This window comes from Limanda limanda, chromosome 16, assembly GCF_963576545.1.
Source record: "Limanda limanda chromosome 16, fLimLim1.1, whole genome shotgun sequence".
NCBI classification, from domain to species: domain Eukaryota; kingdom Metazoa; phylum Chordata; class Actinopteri; order Pleuronectiformes; family Pleuronectidae; genus Limanda; species Limanda limanda.
The window spans coordinates 14,733,518-14,757,684 of record NC_083651.1 but is presented as its reverse complement, the minus strand read 5'-3'; the positions used below and the strand labels follow the sequence as shown (position 1 = coordinate 14,757,684).

The 24,167-nt window shown below is 41.5% G+C and overlaps 2 protein-coding genes across 2 annotated transcripts; one reads left to right on the top strand and one right to left on the bottom strand.

Moving 5' to 3' along the window:
• Window positions 1-7,932, bottom strand: fancb (FA complementation group B). Its single transcript, XM_061088621.1, has 8 exons — window positions 6,845-7,932; window positions 6,601-6,756; window positions 6,422-6,511; window positions 5,096-5,224; window positions 4,274-4,446; window positions 2,611-3,023; window positions 2,293-2,533; window positions 1-628 (listed from the first exon to the last, which is right to left on the bottom strand). The coding sequence occupies exons 1-8, from the start codon at window positions 7,745-7,747 to the stop codon at window positions 205-207; spliced, it is 2,529 nt and encodes an 842-aa protein (XP_060944604.1). The 5' UTR covers window positions 7,748-7,932; the 3' UTR covers window positions 1-204.
• Window positions 7,933-8,260: 328 nt separating this feature from the next.
• mospd2 (motile sperm domain containing 2) lies at window positions 8,261-22,022 on the top strand. Its single transcript, XM_061088933.1, has 15 exons — window positions 8,261-8,417; window positions 8,505-8,562; window positions 8,919-9,074; window positions 9,810-9,896; window positions 10,084-10,238; window positions 11,467-11,527; window positions 11,656-11,694; window positions 11,831-11,955; window positions 12,190-12,363; window positions 16,265-16,383; window positions 19,223-19,316; window positions 19,991-20,087; window positions 20,581-20,701; window positions 20,801-20,903; window positions 21,437-22,022. Exons 1-15 carry the CDS (start codon window positions 8,385-8,387, stop codon window positions 21,587-21,589), a joined length of 1,575 nt encoding a protein of 524 aa, XP_060944916.1. The 5' UTR covers window positions 8,261-8,384; the 3' UTR covers window positions 21,590-22,022.
• The last annotated feature ends 2,145 nt before the right edge of the window (window positions 22,023-24,167 follow it).

Sequence of the window (24,167 nt, the reverse complement as noted above, 5' to 3'; positions counted from 1 at the left end):
GACACACACAGACACACACACACACGTACAGTTCAGCTCAGAGAGAAACCAGGACAGCAAGAGGGGCAGGACGTTCGTAGAGAAGCATTACGTACTATTAGATATTACACTATTATTGGCTTTTTTCCAACATAAAGACTAAGCGCTCCATGGGTACAGAAAATTAACAATGGGATTGTCAACAGTGACTATGTCAGCAGAACATTAGTGGAAGAACGTCCTCTGTATTTCTAAGAGAGCGGCCAAATCCCCGTCCAGCTGGACGTTGAGAACGCTTCGGGTCAGCTTACGATACCGCCCCACATCCACCAGGGGGCTCAACCTCGTCCTACTCCGCTCCACGTCCTGCTGCCATGCCTCCCTACACCTCTGCAACCCCTCCACAGAACCGGGCTCAAGAGGGGTCTCATCGTGTCCACTGCTCCTCTTCCTCTTATCATCCTCCTCCTCCTCTTTCTCGTGCAGAAGCAACGACACAGAATCTCTGAGCGACACCACCTCTTTCTCCAACGCCAAAGAAAATGTTTGAGCAGCACCCTGCCCTCTCGTGCCGTGGACAGGCCGGACGGAGCAGGAAGCAAGGAGGAAAGCCAGGAGAGAGTCCAGGAACTGAAGCACCTGTAACTCGCTGCAGAGGAACAGCAGAGGAAGAATGTGGATGTTATTTCATTGTAAATTTGTGCAAAAGATAGTTGAAGTCGCTTTATGTCTTTCAGCAGCAGCTGTTTAGCATACACCGAATTTGTATTCTCACCTAGACAGTGAACCTCTGATATTCAGTGAAATAACAAACTGATGCGCGTCCTAGTTGTCTTCAAAGCCATGTCAACTATAAATCAAATAATATAAATTAAGCAGTTCCCACTTCAGTTGGCAAAAAACTGCTTTCTTTTCTGAATTGAACAGAACTGAATTATTTAAGAGAGTACCAGATATAACTTTCTGAAACCAGTACACTGAGCAGTAATATTCAATTTTATAAGCGAGCAGCATCTAATATTTCAAATAATGCTAGATAAAGGAAGGTCTTCATAAAAAGAGTAATTTAAAGGAATACAAATTTGATATTAAAATTATAGAACATAGAGGTCAAATTCAGACGAAATGAAAAGGTACTACTGGGCTATTAGCATCTTTTTAGAAGCATCTGCAGATTCCAAATACCTCAAACTTATTTGGAGTTGATTCCAAAGCTCAAGGGCGACAGATTGGAAAGTGTCATATCCTCAAATACTAAAACCTGTCCAAGGTTCACTTAAGAAGTCCTGGGCTAGAGGACCTAAGAGCTTGGCTCACGGTGTGGTTCAGCAGAAGGAGCCTGGTCATGAGAGCGATTTATTAGTGAGCACCAACATTTTAGATTAATTCTAAAATTAACAAGCCGAGAGAGGCTGAAATAGATCTAATATGTAACCATCTGCTGGATCCTGTTAAGAGTCTAAGTGAGCCTGATTTATTAAGACAGGTAAAAAGAGAATTTCAGTCATCCAATCTTTATAAGATAAAAGCATGTGTTACTAAACTTGATGTGAGTATGTGTGTGTTATGTGTCATGAGGTGAAAAAAATATGATAGAGTCAGCGTTCTTATGTAAGCTTCAAAAGATGAGAGAGACTGGACCAAGACGATGACGTTAGCAGCACTGCAGAGCTTTTTTTCTGAGTGGGGCCTAATGCACATGCACATACACACATGTCAGCTAATGGAATTCATATTCGTGCCGGTGGTTTTACACTATTTCATGTTGCTGCAATGCACTAACAAGTGGAGCAAATAGTCACCAAATAATCAGTATTTATGGTGTCTGATTGAACCTAAAGGATACATACAATACATTAAGGTAAGTATCACTAAAATTGTTAAATGGTTTGTATTTATATTGCGCTTTTCTAGATTTCTCTAGTCTTCACACACACAATCATACAGTGAATCTATTTGCAGCCCTTTTTTTTCTATGAGGGGATATGCAGACGGTCAGCATCTTGCCCAAGGAAACTTCGGCATGCAGTTGGGGAAGACTGGGATCAAACTGCCGACCTCCTGGTTGGAGGACGACCACTCTACCCCTCAGCCACAGTCGCCCCACTACAAATAAACAGAAACTTTCTTTTCTTGCAATATAACGTCCTAGGCCACCTTTACCTTTGAGATAATAAAAAAACATTATTTTGCTTCATGAACTGATAACACGATTGTGGTCATAACTCCTATCAAACCCACCAAGACCTGCAGCTCTGAGGTCAGTAATAAAGCTATCCATCTGTCTGTTATCTGTTAATAAAAATGATTTACCTGGAGTGGACAGAGAGTTCCCCCTGAAAAGGGGTTATCTGGCTCCAGCGCAGCAGCATGGGAGCAGATGGTCCCGAAGAATTGATCAGTAGATACTGCGGGCTCACTTCTATCCTCTCACAACCCACTCTTCTCTGAATCCAACCGTCTATATCACCCAAGCTGTGATCGGGAGAGTCTATGTGGAAGACCCAGCGATCCAGCAGAGTCAACAAACTCAGCAAGTCCTCTTTAACCTCATCTGGGCAAGAACAGAACACAATAATGAACATCTACTTGTTAATTTAAAATCTCAACTAAAGGTGTTTGTGATTTTACCTGTTTTGAGTTTGGGGTTTTTGAGCAGTGGGGTTTGAAAATCACCATGGATTTCTAGAGAAACTTGACCGCAGTGCAGGACAAGCGGAGTTGGGCTGCTCAGGAAAGAGGAAGCATCTCGTCTCCGGACGTAATGGAGCATGACATGGCACTTGACACAGCCAGAGTTCAACAGAGGAATCAGCCTGGTCACAGCAGTCACAGCCATTCTGCATGTGTTGAGATCATTGGGTGTGCTGGCGTTGTGCTGCTTGCTTCTTTTGGCTGCGGGCTCCGGTGGCGTGGAGGCAGAGGAGGAGGGTGATGGGCTAGGTGTGGGGAGCCATAACACTTGGCTCTGGGTCTGGATGACTGCAGGCGTTGAGCCCTGGCCCGTCTCTGTCAGGATGGATAAGCTCACACTGGCCACTGGTCTGGAACAAAAATAACACATCACTAACGATCAGATATCACACGGACAGCGGGTAATCAGACCGAAAATCCGATACGAAACCGCAGACCGAGTGTGTGCGTGTGCGTGTCAGTGTGTGTGTAAACTAATTAACAACACCAATATCTCTGAGTGCTGAAATCACACCCGCTGTACAAGTGCACCAATCAAAACAGCAACACACAGGCTCTGGAGGCAGCCATGCCAGAAGTCGTTTTCCTCCACTTGTTGTTAAAAACAGTAACAGGTGGATGGAGGAATCCGATAGTCTTGTTCCCACAAATGGAGCTTGGAGAGTCATCAAAGACTTGCTTGTTGCCATGGTGACCACCTATCTGCCGTGCATCTGGCTGGTGAAATTCATACAAAGTTTGGGGCAAAGCAAGGAGAGGAAAAGACATCCTCAGTTCATGCTATTTTTGTCTTTACAATCTGGCTTCATTGACTACATTTACATCTACACCAATATTCCGATATTAACCTGATTAAGATAATAGCCTGAATAAGACACATGCCATGGTAACAGCATTTTCTGATCAAGATGGAAAAATAAAAAGCGTCTTTTTCAAAAGTAGAAAGAAAACACCAAAATGATTTCTGGTAGTATGTTACTTCAAACTATTTCAGGTTCGGATTTTAACGTTGAACATGTTGTCGTAGTGAACGCAATGACTGTACACTGTAACATGTAAACGTGTGTATGAAGGAAATGTTCTATTAGCAACTCATGTGAACATCATAATCAAAATAAAAGTCTTATTGTGAATGAGGTCAATAGTCTGCATGTAAATGCCCATGTAAAAAAAATAGATTAAAAAAAAAAAAAAGTTCTGGAAAGACAATTATTTGACCTCACAGATTTTAATTTACTCAACATGATCTTGCGACAGAATTTTAATCTGCCGATTCTAATTAGGCAGCAGTGATACGGTCTGACAGCTGGTCAGCAGAACTTCACCCTTGACTATAACTGCACATGCTGTGCCATATTAATATCGTCTGTATCTTCGACTTGCACAGTTGGATCCCCTTAAACCAGATGAACTCATTATCCCTGACAAGACATCAAGCGGATTTGAGAAGAATCCCTGCTACGTGTTTAAATAATGTCATGTTCAAGGGGTCATATTTAAGACGGCTGATTCCTCACTCCATAAAGCTCACAATCAGTTCTGTTCCCGCAGAGAAATGTACACAATTCAATGCAATTAAAAAAAGGAAATGTGCGTTTACAATGCGCTGTCCATCGTCAGTATCACCCCCACAACTATTCGGTCCTCTGCAACCCGATGCCACAGCTTGTCAACGTGAGGTTCAGGAGACACTGTCGGCATGTCCTGCATCTTGTCATCCGAGGCCTCATCCTTTGACTCATCATCCGAGTCCCACAGAGCGACGAGACCTTCCTGGACAGAGAGTCAAAGAGACTGTGATCAGTGATGACAAGTGTGTGACAGCACCGACAGCAATAGTGGTTCATGTCCGACATGTTAATTTGAACAACAGTTCATTAGGGGAAAATTATAGTGAACCTTTTAAATGCTAATAAATAACAGTATTGTACTGAGACAGTCTCTGGGAATACTATATAATTAATATGCCTGCTGTGGGTGTTTGTTGAATAAGAAATAAAGTCTTTCAGGGTTAGGCTCAAGACTTTATCAGTAAACAGCAACATTTTAGAGAACATCTAAATCATGAAATGTCAGAGTGAGCAACAGAGTAGAAGACAAGGACACATTTGTTTTCTCTGCCAACATTTAGGTCTTACTTCCTCTGTGCCTACGGCAGCATTAGCAACACAGGGCTGGGCCTCATGTGATGTGCCATTTCAAATATGACAACTTATCAAAATAAGTGAGAGGGGCTGGAGTCAAATCCATCCAACTGTTGATGTGATGCTGTTAACTGTAAATTACCTCATTGCTTTTTTGAAATGTATGTTGTATATCATTAAATTATAAATCGTGTACAATGTACAAACACTACAATGCAACACAACACTGACTGTTGTGCAGAAAGTTGTGGTTCTATATTTCTTTGCATGAACAGTACCTGCTCCGGTTGTGTGAAAACCGCTTCTCTTCCTGACACTGCATCAGCCAGGGCTTGAACTGCCTGATGTACAACTCTGTCCTTCACTCTCACTTCTCCTTGAAGCTCCTGAAGCACGGTCAGTCCACTCTAAAGGAAAGATCCCATTTGACTGACAGTGTATTTTGGAAACTGAAAATAATCAAGCTAAGAGCCTGAACTCAAGATGAGTTCATTTGAAGAGATGATCATTTGAGACTAATATCATCAGAGGAGGAATGATCATGAGGAATAGCGTGGCAGAAGCTGTAGACAAATAACACTTAAGTCCTACTGTCAATAACAAAACTTGATATACAAGACAAAAACAAGATTTTGCGATTTTTTGACGTTATAAATAATACAATCTGCTCATATCACCAGGATACACTTACACAGAAAAGTTGTGTGTTTTGTGTAAAGATTATTAGCTCCATCAAGAAGTTTATGTCGTCCCTGGTTGTTTGTTTATCTGTTATTTAGCTGCATTAAACAAAAACTAATGAACAGATTGTTATATTGTATATTACATTATATCTGTACAGGAGAATATCTAATTCCACAGATAGTCCCTTCTCTCTCTTAGCAGTACCCAAGGTCAGGTTATAGATAAAGGGCCAACCAACAGCACATTGTAGTGTCTAAATTGAGGGACTTTCATATCTAACTCCGATGCCCCAGACAGAGAGGCACCACCTTCAACTCTTTTGCGTATTTCACCAGTGGCAAGACGTAAGGACACAATGTGATTTGTGATGCGAACACCTACATGTAACATAGAGAGTGACAGCAATTTTAGCCATTCATTGATGTGCTGTAAGATTGGGTGACGCAGGTGGAGGAAGATATACTGGGATGCTGTGGAGGACATCTTCAGATTTGGGGGTGACAACTGCGCACTGTGACATTTGTATATTGTTTCCCCTTCTCGTCTCCTTGATGCATCAAGTCTACATTTAAACCGTAAAAAGTTCCATAACACAGATCACCACTAAACTAAGTTGAAGGATGTAGCATGGGTCAATGAAGAAGATTAGGATCAAATTTACTTTTGGTGTGGATCCAAACCAGGGGGCTGATTCAGGAGGTTTTTTTCTAACTTTCTTAACATTGCGAGATGGGGCGTTCTTCGATATTATCAGTTTCTCAAAGAATAATTTATGGATCATGATGTAAAATATCAAACCTATTTTGGGGAGTAATTCGGAGTGCAGCTTGATGAATTGTCTGTTGGAGGTATGGGCTAGTCCCATCGGAGTTCTAATAGTGAATTAAAGACTAATGCAGTGATGGTACATAAATGTTTACCTGTAGTCTGGACTCCAAGGCTTGAAGAGTAAGAAGGTTGTTCTCTGCTGGAGGAGACGATTGCTTTGGACCATCAGCATCCTGTCCGTGCTGAAAACAAGTTTATTTATGAGTCATCCTGATCCTATGCATTCAAGATAAAACCTATGAAACAGCATATTGTAAAAGGTGTGTCTTACAGAATATGAAATACCACAGAGGTCCGTGATGAGGAAATTTTCTAGCGGCTGCCCTGTTACACTCTCATCCTTAAAAACCAAGAGGATCTGGTCTGTTCCACATCCCAAGAAGTCATCCACATGGACGGAGCTGACACCTGACCACTGGGAGGCTATCTGGAGGAGACAGGTGAACAAAGTAGACTTAATAAACTTCTGTCAATCTTAGAAAACACAAATACTCAATAAAATGTTGTTTACATACCTGAAGTGTTTCCTTCCATATAGCACAAACATGGCCCTGGTGAAAGGATACGACAAACAGGCAGCCATTCCTTCCACAGTTGACCAACTGAATGTCTTCTGGCTGCTGGAAGGGGAGCGGACACGTGTCCTTTACAACCCCACTCTGGAAATAAACTAGCTGCTGGTGAGAAGTTACTGCAACCACAGCGGACTTCAGGGCCCCGTCCACGTTCTCGGCCGAGAGCACCAAGATGCAGCGTGTGATGCCAATATAGGGGTGAGGTAAAATCAGAGAGCCATCGAAAGATTGTCCAGTCTGAGGGAAATAACCCAGGGTTGGGCCTGAGGGCTGATCGCACTCATTTTGCAGCCCGAGAACAAACACCTGACCTCTGAGGAGGGGGAGTTCCCCAAAGACACTGTGGGACAACTGCAGGGGAATCTGCCTCACCTCTCCTGCCTGCGGAGACGTATAGAAGACATGACCAGCGTGGCTCCACAACACTGTGGGGCCCTGGAGGATGGACGCAGCCCCCTTGATTTGATAAGGAAGCTTAAACTCAAAGCACGACTCCAGTCTGTGTGAGTCACCCAGTGTTAGCAGACTATACAGGAAGCCATCTCCTCTCTGACCCCTCTGGCACACTACTACACAAGGTGTGGTTGCTCTCCTCTGGAGGTCTAAGACACATTCACAGGCTACGATGTCCACTTGGGGGGATGTTTTCCTGGTGATGACAGCTGCTCCATCGTTCAGGAACGTGTTGCTCCCCCGGTCATATGACAGGCAGCGGGATATTAACTCACTTTTCCCACTGTTGCTTTTGCCTGAAGCTCGCTTGTGATCAAATAAGATGATCTTCCCACAGAGCGAAAGTATACGGGGGTTTCTACACAGCTTTTCAACGCGTTGTGTCTCCATAACGCCACAGAATCGCACATGGTTGCTTAAAAGTCCGCTGCTTCCGCCCTGCCGACTTGAGTCAACGTTATTCTGGAGTTGGGACACATCGCTGTCATGGCCGAGGTGTCCCCGGGGAGGACAGTGGGACGACTGGTCGCAAAATGTCCCTGCGAGGGAGGAAACTTCCGTCAAGTCTCCTCGTGTTGACAGTTTGTTTACATCCAGCTGCGCGCCAACAGAGATTCAACGCTTCCTGTCAGGTGCATTGTGGGTAAGAGCCGGCAAACAGAAGTGAGTTGATGACATCAAAACACAACTTGTAGCCTGTTAGCTCTGTGTTTAATACACTTAGCATGTTAGCTCTGTATTTAAACTTAACCTGTTAGCTCTGTATTCAAAACGACAGCGTGACAGTGATTGGATTTGAATTTATCATGAACGTCCTCCTCCCACCATTCACTCTCTGCTTTCCACGTCACAGAGCAGAGGCGTGGCTACAGCCGGAGCCAAAATGGCTACCGGGGGGCGTCGGTTTCACAATTCGCACTGATTCATCCTAGCCAAACTCGCTAGCTCTACCGGCGGAAGCAGCAGCAGAAGCAACAGCAGCAGGAACACTAGCAGCAGCAGGAACAGCAGCGACTGACTGTTGAATATGGCTGAACCCGAGCAGCACGAAGGAGAGCAGGTACCGTCCTACACCACAGAACACAGCTGCATTTATAAGTTATGTCACAGTAAAAACCTGAATACTTGTGTGTCCCTGTTTTGACAGGACCTCGAAAAGAAGATTGAGGAGACGAGGCTGAGATTCAACAACGAGTTCATCCAAGGTTGAACAAGTTATTGGCTTTAGTTACAAATTAACTTTCACTTCGTCAAGTTGCCTGGTTGTTGTCACTAGCATACGTTCATGTATTGTCGCTTAGCTGACTGCTGCTTAATGTTGTGTTGACCTACATGCTGTGAGCCCAGCTAAGCTCACACCGGTAACTAGCTAATATTAGCCACGTTTTGTCAGAGAAAGTGACAGCCCCAGGGCTTTACTTTCTGTAACCCTAACCCCAGGGCTCACACTTTACGGCCTGCGGCTGGTTCACAGCACTTTACAAACAACAACTCAGCCCTTTGAGGTTGAGCATCACGTGACTCAGCCTTGTTGTGGTTGTACCTGTTGTTGTGTTTACAGATTCAGCAGAAAAATACGACTCCAGAGACGTGGAGAGGCTCCAGACCGACAATGCTCTGGCGGAGGGTTACCTCACATGGAGGATGTATGTTGTTGAAGATGCCTTGAAAATGATCGATGATAGTTTCCAGTGGAGAAAAGAATTTGGTGTTAATGGTAAGAAGTTTGACACAGGACGTGCACGATCTCACATCCTCTTTGGTGTCATGACAGTATCTGTCAAGCAATATCTCTGTGCTCCTTTCCCTTTTTTGCAAACACTTTTTTATTAAACATAAAAGCTCAGAAGTTGTCAGCGGAAATATTACATCTTTCCGAAAACTAGTCCAAAGTAAAAAGTGATTTGTGAATTGTGAACTTGACAACTTAAATATCAACTTTCAGTGCTTTCAAACACTTCAATCCTGGTGCTGCAGACACAATTTACATTAAAGTGGAATATCCAGCCAGACTCAAAAGCAGAGATGTTGACATTGCCATATTTAGTTAGGGCACACACAGATCAACGGTTGTGCTGCTCCAGAGGATGAGGCCACACAGAGTGTCTTTGTGTGTCACACACCCATATGTCTCCATGCACAGGCTGCCACTGAGAACAATCTGTTTGAGTGTTGTTTTTAGTCTGTCTTTAATCCAGCCAATTTTATTAGTGCAACAGTTATTTTCTGGAAACTTGATTTATTCAAGTCCAAGATGCTTGTTTTTTCGTTTAACAACACATTCAACTTGGACCCTTTTTTTAATCAATCTATTCCCTTATCTTTGTTAATTATTAATACAATAGCAGTTGGGCGGTAGAGGATTTTCTATTCAGCTGTATTTTTTTTTAATGCTTTAAATGAGAACAAACACCAGTTCACAGTGTGATGTGTGTGTACCTGCATGTTTCAGATCTCACTGAGAGCAGCATTCCCAGGTGGATGTTTGAAACTGGTGCTGTCTACCTCCACGGCTACGACAATGAAGGCAACAAGCTCTGTATGTACATACTTAATCAAAGACCTATTGAAACCGTACTGATATGGACTGAGTAAATACTCAATTTCAACACTTTGATAGTCCATCTGATCTGGTCCATTAAATGTGTTTAAACACTACTACACAAATCCAAAACTACTAAACAAAATCCAGTGTATAATTCCTGAATCTTTTTTCCTGTGTTTAGTCTGGTTCAAAGTAAAGCTTCACTCCAAGGATGCAAAAACAATAGTGGACAAGAAGAAGTATGTTGCCTTCTGGCTGGAGCGGTACGCCAAGAAAGAACCTGGGATGCCGCTGACTGTTGTGTTTGACATGGCAGAGTCCGGCCTCAGCAATATAGTAAGTCCATGATGATGATAATGTTCCAGAAAATTATTTTCAGAATTATAGTTTTAACTGCTTTGTTATTCTTTGATGAAAAATACTTTACCTTGATCTGTAATTTAAAATCCAGGGTTTCAAATTTTGTTTCCTTTTTTTTCCTTGTCATAACATATACTTTTCTCTTATTTATCTTTGCGGTGATAGACGTGCTGTTGAGTGTCCTCATATTTCTTGCAGTTTTAGCCCTGGTCTTGTAGGGACCGATGCACTTTAATGGTGTTATACTTTAGAGATTAAAGTAACCTTTAAATCCTGTTGGTCAATTCAAGTGGATTGCCTAATCCGCAGACTCACCGTGTCACAGGCGTTAGCTTCTTGACGGAGCTCCCTGTTAGCGACTGTATTTCTTAGGCTCTCATCTGGAGAAATGGCTCAATTAAATACAATAAATCAAAGTTGGGGCCAATAAAGAGCCATGCAAACCAAATATGAAAAGAGTAGATTAGAAGATGAGTTTGGAAATCATCTTTTATTGGGGTTTGTTGAACCACAGAACGAGTTGCAGCCCATGAGTAGCCAGTATGATCTCATTAAGGCTCAGGAGTGAGGCTCCTGCATAGCAATGAGGCTTCTAGTCAATTATGGAGCCCAGTCATGGTATAAGGTCTGTATCTTTTGACACATGGGCTGTTTGTGTGATGATAGTAATCAACATAAAACACAACATAGAAATCTATCTGATTCACCTTTAAAACATGACAGAACCTTTTACCTTGATAAGCATTTTCTAATCTAAATGGGATTTATAGATGAATTGTACCTCTCAGCCGTGATTAGATTTTCTAACATTATGTGGCCTTTAGATTTAATTATCTGTTTGATCAGAAGCCCATTGTTATTAAAGTGGAAAACATGCATCTGATTATAAGCCGTTTACTGTGAACTCTCCTTTAGAAGAAAAATGGCTTGTAAGTAGATTGTCTCTTTGAAATAGTCAGGGTTGAAAGAGATGGTTAGTGAAATCAGACAGGGACATATACATACAGCAAGTTATATGATGATCTGTTTTTGAAAAAGTTAATATCTAAAAAGAAAAATTAAGTAGAGAAAATTAGAGCTTCAAATGAATTATCATTTTGTGTGTGTCCCTTCTCGCTGTTAAGAATCATAAAGCATCTTACATAGATTTCTGTTTTGTTTTGATTTTTATATCACTGTTTTCCCCCCCCCCTTTGTTTTTCAGGACATGGAGTTTGTGAAGTACATTATAAATTGCTTCAAAGTTTATTATCCAAAGTTTCTGTGTAAGTAAGTTATAAAAGCAAAATGAATATGTATCCAGATGGAAATATGCTTCATTCACTTATTAATAGTGATTTTCATTTATTATGTCATACAATTTATATGAACTTTGTTTTTCATACTATTTCAGCCAAAATGATCATTGTGGATATGCCTTGGATCATGAATGGTGAGACTGAGCCCATCTTCTCTTAATAGTCCATATGAACTTGTATATTAATATTAATAATATCATTATTGTCAATAATTTATCATAATACTACCAATATTTTGACCTACTGAGCATAAAACATGTCTCATTTCAGCGGCATGGAAGATTGTGAAGTCGTGGTTGGGTCCCGAGGCAATCAGCAAACTAAAGTTTGCTTCCAGATCTGAGGTCCATACTTTTATAGGCCCTGAGTACCTGCCAACTCACATGGGTGGAACGGTATGTCCCTGTCTTTCTTAACTTTAAAAAAAAAGCCTTGTACATCATGTTTTTATCGTTTTAATTTGTTTTTCTGTCACACAGTTACAAAAGATTAAGTTAGTTACACAACATCTTTCAGTGAGGTCATGTTGTGATGACGGCAAAGCTGATGTATTTAATGAGATTCCTTTTCATTTAAACCAATAATGCGCATGCCTATAGTGATTCTAAAATGATCTGATTGCATTCCAGGACTCCTTCAAGTATAGCTACCCACCTCTTCCTGATGACGACTTCCAAACACCCCTCTCTGACAATGGACCTATTGTTGGTGAGGACGACACAGAGAGCAAAGAGGGTGAATTGGAGGTCAAAGACGCCCTCGAGTCCAGCTTCAACTCCGAGATTGCAGTAAAACCCAAAAAGGTACATTTTACATTCTTTTCATCAACTTTGTATGAACTCCTATTGTCGCCAGTCCTTCCAGAATTAGTTACCTTTTATTAATGGGATCTATGTTTGATCTAATTGTATATCTGGATACGACAGAGAAAGTGTTATATTTTTGAATAAAAGTAATAATTGAATTTGAATAAATATTGCTGATGTTTAAAGTAATACGGTCAGCAGGGGCAGTGCTTCTGTTCTTGCTGCAGCTGCTCTCATGTTTAACGTAAGCCGAGAGTGATTGAGTCATGATTAAATCTGATTGTGACATCTCAGCCAGTGTCGTCCACCTCTTGTCGACTTGACACACTGCTCCCAGTCAAATTAGATGGCCCCGCGGTCAGAGATTCCTCCTCGTTCCTCATTGCTCATTTCTTTAATTTGAGCCAGTGATTACAGCATGTAATCAGGCCGCTCTGTGGAGACAACTGTGAATTAAGTGGCAAGTAATGCCCTGAATTTGTAGACGTTAAGCTCTTGCTCATTGTCTTTGTGAAGGTGACTCCTAATGTCTTTGGCCGCAATTAAATCCTGCCAACAAATCCCATGCATCTCAGCCAGCACACTGCTCCGCTCGTCCTCTCTTCGACTCCTCGTATGATCAGCGGCGGTTGTCATGTCTGTTTCTTAAGCTGTTCCCTGCTGGAGCTAGATTCCGGTTTCCTCCACAAATGGCCTCAGTGTAGCACCGTCGCTGAGACACCCACGGGCATCAGCTTGAAGACGTCTGCAGCTCTTGTAACCTGCGTCTTAGTCTGATGACACTGAATTTCAACTACAGATTCTACTCGCTCTCCACAGGACAATCTAGCCCTCACTTCATAATCTATTCAGTTTTTTTTCTCGTGAGCAGTTTGCAAAGAAATCCTGCATGGAAATAGATAGGATATTAAGGGGGGTCGTCTAAGGATATGCATCTTGTTCACAACTGTTCTTATTTTTGGTTTGTTATTTAGTATTGCAGCTTTTATCTACAGGTATTTTCTTGTTTTCCCGTCACAGTCAGGGAACAGTGAACTTTGATTTAACCTGCTTTTGACGTGAGGACAATGAGAAGTTTGTTTAGCCTCTTTATGCCTATAGGACAGTAATTCTATCTGCTGGAGAGTTCTAGCAGTGCTGTGTTACCCTAACTTACTCCTGTGAGCCTCCTAAGCCCCAACAAACAAACAGTTATCCTATTGTGAACCAATACCACATCGGTCATGCACAACAGATTTATATTTACAGAGCGGAGATATACGAATCAGTGAATTGTTAGCCTCAACAGTACTGTACAGGCACAACGCAGAAGTTTGCTAATGCTCTTATACTGGGAAATATAAATATAAACACAGAATCTCCTCGCACTCCCTCTGACATATGTTTTGTCAGATTGTGGTGTAAACTTGCCCTGAATAACCCCAGAGAAAAGGTGCAGAGCTTTCTATTGGAGCAAATGACTCATTTCATTAATCCCTACGCTTCAGCTAAAAAGATTGCTCAGAAATATTCAAGCTGAAAGAAATTAAGTTTTCTACAAACTCCCTAGTTTGAATAGTGAATAACTTAGCTATTCAAATACATTTTAATCGTTATTGTTGTGACTTCTAATTCTGTGAGTGAAGGAAAGCTACATACTATCGGGACATTTAATGATCTTTGCCGAGAAGCTCCTTCCTTCAAGGCTTTCCTGTTATCTAATCTGAAAGCCAAGGCCAAAGAGCAAGTTTATGACAAACCCACTGTTTTGTATGTCAGTTAATATATCAGATATTAACCAAAACGAATCGTGCATTCTAAACCAAACCACAATACAATAGGGAGAGGTTAATATAAGAACTTAAGAGAAATTTGCAAACCTACTGTCTCATGAGAAGTTCATCAGGTATGAGTTAGACGTTTTGTCCGGTTGCCTATTGTTGTGTCACTGTATCAAAATACCAGCCTGTCAACAATTCAAGCCCTGCTTCTGATCCATTTGTCCTCATGACAAGAGACTCTCCACCTTCGCCGCCACCACCACCACCCATCCCGACCTGATATCTTCTGGGTTCCAAGCAGCACTTTGCTGAAAATGTCACGGCCCACAGGAAACCTAATTTTTAACTTTGCTTCTGTTTTGAAAAAAGGGTTGGAGGTGGTAAGGCAGTGTAAGGTCACACCTACACATGGAGATCTGTGTCCAGAAGATTTCTGCGGACTGGAAAAGGCAGGTGTACTCGCGTGATGTGAGTTACTGTGAGTGCACCTGCCTCACAGTCCAACCGATGTCAGCACAACCCAACTTGACATTTTCATCCCTTGACCTGTCCTGGACTCCATATTTTAAATTTTACTCTGAACTGTTTTTTTTGTTTTTTTTAAAGGACCCACAAAAATTCAGCCTTGTAATCAAGGGGTGTACACTAAATGATGGGTAGTGTACCTTTTGCACAATATCATGTAAGCACTCAACCAAGTGAAACACTCCTTTTCAGTTTATTATCTTAGAGATAATAGACTGACTGACTGACTGACTGTTTCAATTTCATATTATTTGTATCTTTTAACCTCAGATTAGAAAATATAATTACTGTTATATTACAGTAGACTAGTTTTGTCACCTACTACACTAAACCAACAACTTTACTGAGAGGTTACTTTTTAACCGAAGCCCTCTGTGCCTTGTCCACTAACACAATCCTTACCAGGCCTGTGAGTCTGAAGACTGAGACCATGTATTACTCTTTGATCATGTTCAGTATAATCTATTCTCATTGTGAGCATTGCACTAATCTTTCCGTTTTGAATGATCGGAAAAAAAAAAAATTTGTGTGTCTCTTGCATTTCATATCTAACACAATGTGAAGAAATCCTCGCGAAGTTTTTAATTCAATTATGTTTTTATTGTGGTCTGTTTAATTTCAATGTATTGAGTACTACTACCATGAAGGTGTTTTTAATTTGTTTGTTTCTCATAATAAATTATGTTTCTTTGTTAATCACTAACTCAATTTTCTATGAGTTTGACAATAGTGCAAATGATGAACTTAAATTCTCATATCTGTATGAAACTGCCTAATATTTCAAAGTTTAATTTTACTTTTAAGCATGTTTTGCTTAATTTGTTTGTATTACCTAATTGTATTAAGCTTGCTCTTTTAAAATGACAAATAAATAGAGACATTTCATCAGCAGCTGATGTCTTTATTGTGGCCGTTGCATGACAGCCAGCCATTGAATTAAGATGACATGTTTGGTTGCTTATCACAGCGAATTACACACTTCCCCTCTGAGTCATGAATGTTGCCCTCACACGTGGAGGCCACTCACCTTTGCCCCTGCCCTCCCTCCCTCCCTACCATCATGTCCTCACTTTCTCATGTTTGCCCAATATTCACCAAATTGCCTACGTCATCAATAACATCCAGCACTGATATGGATGTTTCCCAATCTCTGTCGCCTTGTGTGGTCTTGTGGTCTGTCTGCAGGCGATTTGGGTCAAAGTTGGGATGTAATGCTGAAGTCAGTGTGAGTTGTTTCATGACTTCTGTCCTAGTTGAGAGAAGTCATGAGTTGGTGGGTTCTGCATTTGAAGTGGACATTCCCTGTGGTTCTGTGCTCACATTCGAGACGACCTGGAAGTTCGGTCATGAGTCGTCATGTGGGTTTTTTAGAAGAAAAAAATGGGAAGAAAGACTCTTTTGATGACTTGACACTGAACCTTTTATTTCACATGATCCATTTTTTTATCATTAAAAATGACAGCAAAGGGTTCCATTAACTGATAGCTTTCTCTTCATGAAGGGCAGGGGTCAAGCTTTTTCGTTTTCATAGAAAAGACCAGATAAGGGTCACATGATCACGTTATCTGAACTCTGAGTTCATTTTCTAATTAAGTGGTCTTTGTTGTTTTCAGGTGAATTTCCTGGAAGACAGTGTGAAGTCAGAGGACAGTGATAAAACAGACACGAGTGCCAGGACCAAAGGAGCCAGGAAGCCACTGACCACCTTCAAAGGCCCTTTGCTAGACGTTAGGTAGGTCATCCTGCTTCCTTCTCCACTTTCATTTATATATGTCTGCGTTGATTTACAACTTGTCCTGGCCAAACATATTAGAAGGGAACACTTGTCTACGCACTGATATTTGCAAGTACTCAATAATTTGAATGTTTTATAGGGGACATATGGAAATTTTTGGGGATGGTGTGATTTTGTATTTTGGTCTATTATGTATTGAGTTAATTTGTCCACCAATTTGCTCCACACCATCCCAACATCTACTGGATGAATTGGAACAATATTTTTTTCTGTGAGTCACAGATGGAACTCGCCTTTCGAGAACCCCTACTTTTCCTATAGTTCCAGCATGAGGTTGACAGTTGTGGTTTTGAGTGAAATGTGTCGACAGTGATTGGATGGTACACCATAACATTTAAAAAGCATTCATGTCACCTTAAGGAAGAATTGTGATCACTATGGCAATTCCACTGGCTCATTATGTATTGAGATCAATGAGATCCCCATCAGCATAAAGATGGACGACATGTCAGCTCTCCAAAAGTGAAGCCAATGCATCTTCATTGTTCCCTGGTGGCTGGCTGCAGTGTAGGTCGTAAACCTCGCCTCCTCCATGTTCCCCAAAGATGGTATCTGTAATTTTAGGTAGTTCTAATCAGTGATGTGTGGTCAAGTGTCATTTATCCAGTGAGTCTGGTTTTAATTAGTTATTTGATGCCATGAAAATTGGATGAAATATCATGATTGACAGCTGAGACTGACACGGGATTGGTCGAGCGAGTGTGTCGACAGAACCTTCATACCATGGCTCCACTCTGTGCTCATTACTGTGCAGACTCTCTCTCTCTAAATGAAGTCAAAAGCGCAAGATGGTGGCCTTTGATCCTTGGATACTTCATTTTTGTACAATTGGAGGAAGTAGGGACGCATCAATCATTCTCATATACAGTCTGTGGTTTATTATTTGGCTTAAAGCACTGTTGTGCAGCCTCACAAAACTGTTACTCTTGTTTATAGTGGTTCGGCAGAATATATCACACACAACTTTAACAGACTTTGTCTCATTTTCCTGCATCTAACTGGGGTTGGATGTGCACATAAGTCAGATTCTTCTCACTGTAGCTTCTGCACTGACACTGTTCTCCATCTGAATAAATAAACTTTAAACTGAGTGTATGTGTATTTAAGAGCCCTTCGCCATAAGACAAGTTTTAATTGCCTTGTACCTATTGACCACAGTGTTCCCTTTATGTATTGGCTCAAAGCCTAAAGTCATTATTGATGTGCTTGTCCCTTTATAGCTCAATTGATCTGCTCACAGGAATTAAGGATGCTACCAATCAATTGTTCATTAAGAAGGAATGAGCCGGTGTAGTTAATTTTTAATGGGGCCACAGTAATCAGGGAGAGGAACTGGCCAATGATCAACTTCAAAACTGGTGAATTGCAAAGGAGCATAGTGATCAAAGAGGGATCTGGTTGGATCTTTGGTAAATGCTTAGTTGTACATTCACACACACTGTGGTGTTCCTCCTCATTTTCATGAATACTGTCCGTTGAGTTCTGTTTTTTTTTCCAGAGGATCGGCTTTGATGTGAGGACTTTTAACAGCTCCAGGCTGTGAATTATAGTGATAAACAGATTTAAATGAGCCTTAAATGCAATTATGTTTCTGAGCTGTGTTAGCTTTAATTCGAGGCTAGGGGCTTGAAAAGGGAGTAGGGGGCTTTGATCTTGGGTTTGCCAAAGGTTTCCAGAGCCAGAAGACTCTGAGCTCCAGCAAACGTCAGACTCCACAGCTGTTTTAGTCCAGGAAGGAACACACGAGGACATGAAACAGAATAATATGTTTGTTTCGTCCATGAAATGCAGCCAAGCTCCATCAATGAGAACCTTTATGTTATAATCCATCTGCCAGTTTAGTCTTGGCAAAGTGAAAGTCTCCAATGTATCAAGGGCTCTGTGTTTATTAAGGCTGAATTCATGAAATCACATTTTATTCATAGCCAAATGTGACTGTTACAAATTAATAAGAAGGAGCATCAAGTTCACAAGACAAAAACAACAACAAGGCAAGGTGACCAAAATGGGGAAAATATGTTTTATATTTTTTGACTTCATGATCATGCTTCCGAATTTTGCATAAAATTGTCAGAATACCTTGAATATTGTCTGGTCACAAAGACAACATTGGCATTGTAAACATTTCTTAATGTGGTATTTAAAGGCAAAAGTAAAATCATTAAACCATATCTAATTTACATTAATGTCACTAAACAGCAACACACTGTCTTCCCATAGCATGGGAACTATAGCACTCGTTAACTTGTGTTATCTCTCATTCTCTTGCCAGTAACAGTTACTTCCCTCCTGTTTCCCAGGCTGTGAAAGTAGTTTGAAGTCATGTAGTCAGGCGCTGTAGACAAACCTCAAAATCTGCAAACCACAGGATGTTAACTATTAAACCAGATTACAAGTGGATCATCTACTGATTTGTTTTCGCCCCATGTGTGTCAACTAATCTGTCATTGTAAGTGTATTGATATATCAATGGAAGTCATATGGGTATTTGCTACAATTACCTGTGTTGATAGATTTATTCCCACAACAGGTGCTCAGAAGGTTCCCACAATTCAGTTTTGTCCCCAGCACCAATAGCAGCATAAAACCACCAATTTATGTGGTTTGTAGATAAAACATTTTTTAGATGATATTTAGCGCATCTAGCATCTGGAATCTCTTCTGGGGTTAATAAATAGACATTTTATAGCATAGTCATTTATTTAAAATCTGCACCTCTGATTTTCACCCAGCTCCTGTTACACGCTGTGTTTTTTTATATTTCCTCTCTGTGCAGCCCTGCAGAGGAGCTCAGCTTCGGTTCTGGAGAGACTGAGAAGAAATGTCTCATTATCCTGAGCAATGTGACCAAAAATCAAGTGGCCTTCAAGGTGAGTGTGAGGACACTCACATGCCTGTGTGCTAACTTGGCTGCTTGAGTTGGTGAACATGGGATGAGTTGTCGAGATGACTGCTACACACTGCTGAGATGATGGTAATAGCACTGAGATTAGATTAATTGATCAGTAATTTTGACATGTGATTAGTAGGTGAAATTATTTGTTGAGAATAATTAGCAAATGTTCAATGCTGGAGGATTTGTGGGATCTGATACCAATATGGATCACAGGGAGTAAATAAAATACAATAAAATTGGCAGTGATTCCTAGAATGTTGTCAAACCCTTATGACAAATATAATTGAGGCTTGATATTTTACAGTCTGCTCAATCATAAACTTAAAATAAAAACGAAAATACAGCTAAATATATAGAACTTAAAATAAACAAAAGCACATTTTCTGCATTGTTCATTCATTTTGTGAAATACAAGTTTTCAATATCGGTGCATACTGGCAAATAAACACTGATATTTAACATCTGTGAAAAGCTCATTGGACGATTTTTGTAATAAATCAGTTAGTGATTAGTATATATCATTGTAAATTAAATATATATTGGAAGTAGGTTACACAAAACACGTGTCATGAAAATGTCAACTTGAGCTCTGGCTCATGGTGTGACTTTACCATATTTTCTAACATGGTGAATCTGGTGTCTCCACAGGTACGGACCACAGCACCGGAGAAGTACAGAGTGAAGCCCAGTAGCAGCTGCTGTGAACCAGGAGCTTCCGTTGAAATAGTGGTTTCCTTACATGGAGGTACTGCTCTACTCTAACAAATGCAGAACCTTCGAATAATCAAACGGTCCAGTCTGTTTCCTTCTCAAAGTGCCAGCAGCCACTTTTCTTTCACCTGACATACATATTTCAATAGTGATAAAATAATCATCTCCCTTGTCGGACAACTGACGGTGTTGTGTGAGTCCTGTGTGGGGACTGAGAGGTCAGCTGCAGGTTATATTGTGCCACATATCTCTCAGAACAATCAGTACTATCTTCTTAGGTATCTAAAGAGTCTTTAGTAGCTGTTATACATTGCAGTACTGTTATGTGTAGCACTGACATTTCTAAACCGAGTCTTTTTGGCATTCACATATCTTTTATTACTGAGTTTAAACAACCGATAAAAATTCTTCTCTCACATTTACAAAGAAAACCGTTTCCTGTATTGTTAGGAATTTAAGAGCCACAACAATAATCCTAATTGTCTGAGCTTTTTGCTGTAATGTTGCCCTGAATGGTTTCTGTTCAGGATCTCAGGCTTCGCCGCAGGACCGGTTTTTGGTCATGGCGGCTGAGATGGACAACGGTGGATCACAGGACCTGGCCCAGTTCTGGAAAGAAGTACAAAAAGCCAAGATCATGGAACACAGGTACACACCACACACTCTTGGTGATGGCCTCTTGTCCGACAGTTCTAATAGAGGACTCCTCGTGGCCTCATGGCTCATTAGACTGTATCTTTCCCTCAGATTGCGCTGCAATATTCTGGAGAGCATCAAACCAGCAGTCAGTTTTCGGAAGGACAGTCCTGTGGATACCGGGACCAGCGGGCAGCAGGAATTAGACATAGTGGTGAGTTCTATTGAAGTGACTGGGACTTATTATAATATACGTGTTAATTGACACCTCAAAGATTTGTCTAGACTCCCATCATCATTAAGCGATAAAGCATTCTGGAGGAGCAGCAATGAAGTTGTAATTAAAAGTTTTTGCATTTTCATTGCATTTTCCCAAAATAGAGAGAGCTGAGATCCTCAGAGTCACAGCACTTGACTGTTGTTCATGAAAAACTACTCACAGCATGTGACTCCAGATTGCTTTTATATATTTGTACAGCAGTGTATGCATTTCTATGTTAACAAAATACATGCTAATATTTTTTAGCTGTACTGGTATCTAAATTTGGATAAAGCCAGACTAGCAGTTGACCCTTGCTTCCAGTTTTGATGCTAAATGCACTGTCCTGGTGCGTTAAGGGACTAACTTCCCCAGATCTTGAACTATTCCTTTTCCTGCACGTCCGTTATAGTTGTTTCTGTGACATCTAACAATGCTGTCACATTGATAAACCAGGTGAGTGACCTTTCTTTTTTTTATCCCACCAGCTCATGCGAATGACGGCCTGCAACTTCCGGCTCGAGCAGAAGCTGAACACGTGTCTCTGGCTGCAGAAGGTCCTCACGGTGCTGGTCCTGGTCCTCGTGGCGCTGAACCTGCTCTGCCTCTACCTGCTGGGTTCAGCCCAACCGAAATCATGATATCACCCCAGCTCCCTCCGCCTGCTTTTAGTCAACCACAGACACACGAGACGGTTCCGGGGGGGGCCTTGGCTGATCGCCTGAGGGACGGTCGCCGTGTGCTCTGCCTCCCCCCGCCCCGACTCCCCCCCCACAGGCTGCCGTCATAGAGAGGAGGAGCGCTGACTTTAGGGACATGTGAGTCGTTAGGGAGTTGTTGTATGAAGAGATTGAACTCGTCAATTTCCAGACACTTGAGTTAACAAGAGACACTTTTAACAATGGGACATCAAATCATCCGTTCATTTTTTTAAGAAGGATCATAAAATAAATGTTTATTTATTGCAAAAGTAACAATATTTAGAAAAACAAGAGTTATTTTTGTGATCATTATGTACAATTTTTTACATTATATGAATCTACAGAATGTGAAATAAACTCTTTTTTCAACTTACCGTTTTCTTTTCGGAATTCTGATATTTTTCTCTTGTGCAGTCAAGTCAGGCAGCGATAAAAGAGCATCCACACATCCTCTTTCTTGAGATGGAAATGTTTGGGCCACGCACTCGTCGTATTTACACTCTGTAATAAACCTCATCATTAGTGCAGCGGTGTCTAATTGAAAACATTGCCGTACGACCCAAACTAAACCTCTCCATGCTCGGACCAAGAAGCCACAGGAGATCTCTGCCTCCTCTCTCTCCTCCATTTGTTTTAATTACTCCCAACACTTGCAAACTAAAAATACCAAAGCAATTACTGGCGAGTGCGAGGACACGGCGCAACCCACTTGTAGCTTAGTGGAAGGCGCTGATATCTATAACAAGATCCAGCTCGGAGCAATCAGGCAAGAGCAGCCGCACAACCAATGATTGCGATTTGGTTATTAGATGTGTGCACATCAGGGTTTGTCTGGCAGAAACATCCGCAGCTTGTTTTTTCACTAGGTGGTGGCCGCCTGCATTCGAGGGACGATTAGAAAAGATGCACACAATAATGAGCAAAATAATCCTCCGTTGAACTTGATTATAAACACTCTGCTGTTTTGGGTGCCGCACAATGCTCATTCCCAGAAGATTACTCTTTCTATTTTAGTCATAACACTTCGTACGCCTTCCTCTCCTCTTAGGGAAAAAACCTCTCTGTTTTAAAAGCTGCTTGTAGAAGAAGGAAGTGGATCGTTCTAAACCAACGTGTGCGCTGGATGTAAAACTTGCATTTGTGCATTTCACTTAAACCCTCGGTAAGAAAGGCAGTTTGCACTATTTGGGTAGTAAGTGCCTATGTACTAAAAGAAGGATGGAGGTTAATGGAGTGCCTGCCTCTGGAGAATAACAGTAAAAGCTTTGGTATCACACATAGTTGGGTTGAGTTATAAGTGCATCCGAGAGCTGCACAGCACCCGACTGAACCCGGGAGCCTGCTCGGATACACTGCACTGCACACAGCGGAGCAGGGCGCCTCCATCAGTTATGGCACGATGACTGATGTGGAAAATTATTTGAGCGCTCATGTGACTGACATTGGCCGTCTCGCCTGATCGTCTACGTGCCGCTAATTACAGCCGGACCGCACTCCGTATCTCTCCGGGAGCAGCTTCTGAAGTCACAAGCTCCTCCACAGTATTGATTAAACATTACGCACCAGTTCAAATCGAAGCCCGACTCGATGTGCGGCTGAGCCCCGGGCACCCGTGCTATGTTTGAGGGGAACAATGATTTAGCCCGAGTGCCAAATTGGGACGTGGGGCGATCGATGGGAAAGTTAATGACTGCTGCGTTTAACAAGAAGGGAGTGAGTGAGTGGAGCAACTGTTGCTTTTGTCCCCGTAGAGAGGAGGTTTCTGCTCACTGAGAACTACAGTAACACGCGGCCCTTTCCATCATCTCTCTAAACGCCCTGTCGGAGTCAATGCTTATGACGAAGCGGCTGTGAAATTAATCCATTCCAGTAACTGTGGAGTAACATAAAACTGATCGGTCTATAATCAATAGGTGCATATCATACTGTCCATATCCCAGCTTTATATTTCCATCTGCAGTGAACCTGCTCTCGCTCCCTGTGGAGTGTGTTAACCCAATTTATCCACAGACTTACTCACAGGTCAGAGGTCAATGAAGAGTGTTTGCTCATGATGGTGACAGGCTGCAGGGGAGTTTGGGGAACATTGCCAATGATCTCTCCACTTCCATTCAGTATTTATCTTCTGTGGACATAAAGACTCAGCAGGGAACCTGATCCGACAGAAACCTGTTTGAAATCCTGATTGAGGCAGTGGAGCAGCGACATCGTGAATATCGCATTCGGGCAATGGAGAGAAGAGACGACTTGAAACAAAAAAAAGTGTCTTTTATCTAAATTGATGGGAGTTAAACATTGGTAGCAGTGCCCCTGCTCCTCCTCTGAATATCATTGTATCCAATAAGGCACCAAATGAAAATCAGATGCTAATAAATTCCAGATTCTTCACTTCAACAACTACAAAGCTCCGTTTCTCAGATGGGTACATGGATATATTTATTATGGTGATGTAGGACTGGAGCAATATGGTAAATGAAATATATAACATATCAGTTCATATATGCATCTCTCACTTAAC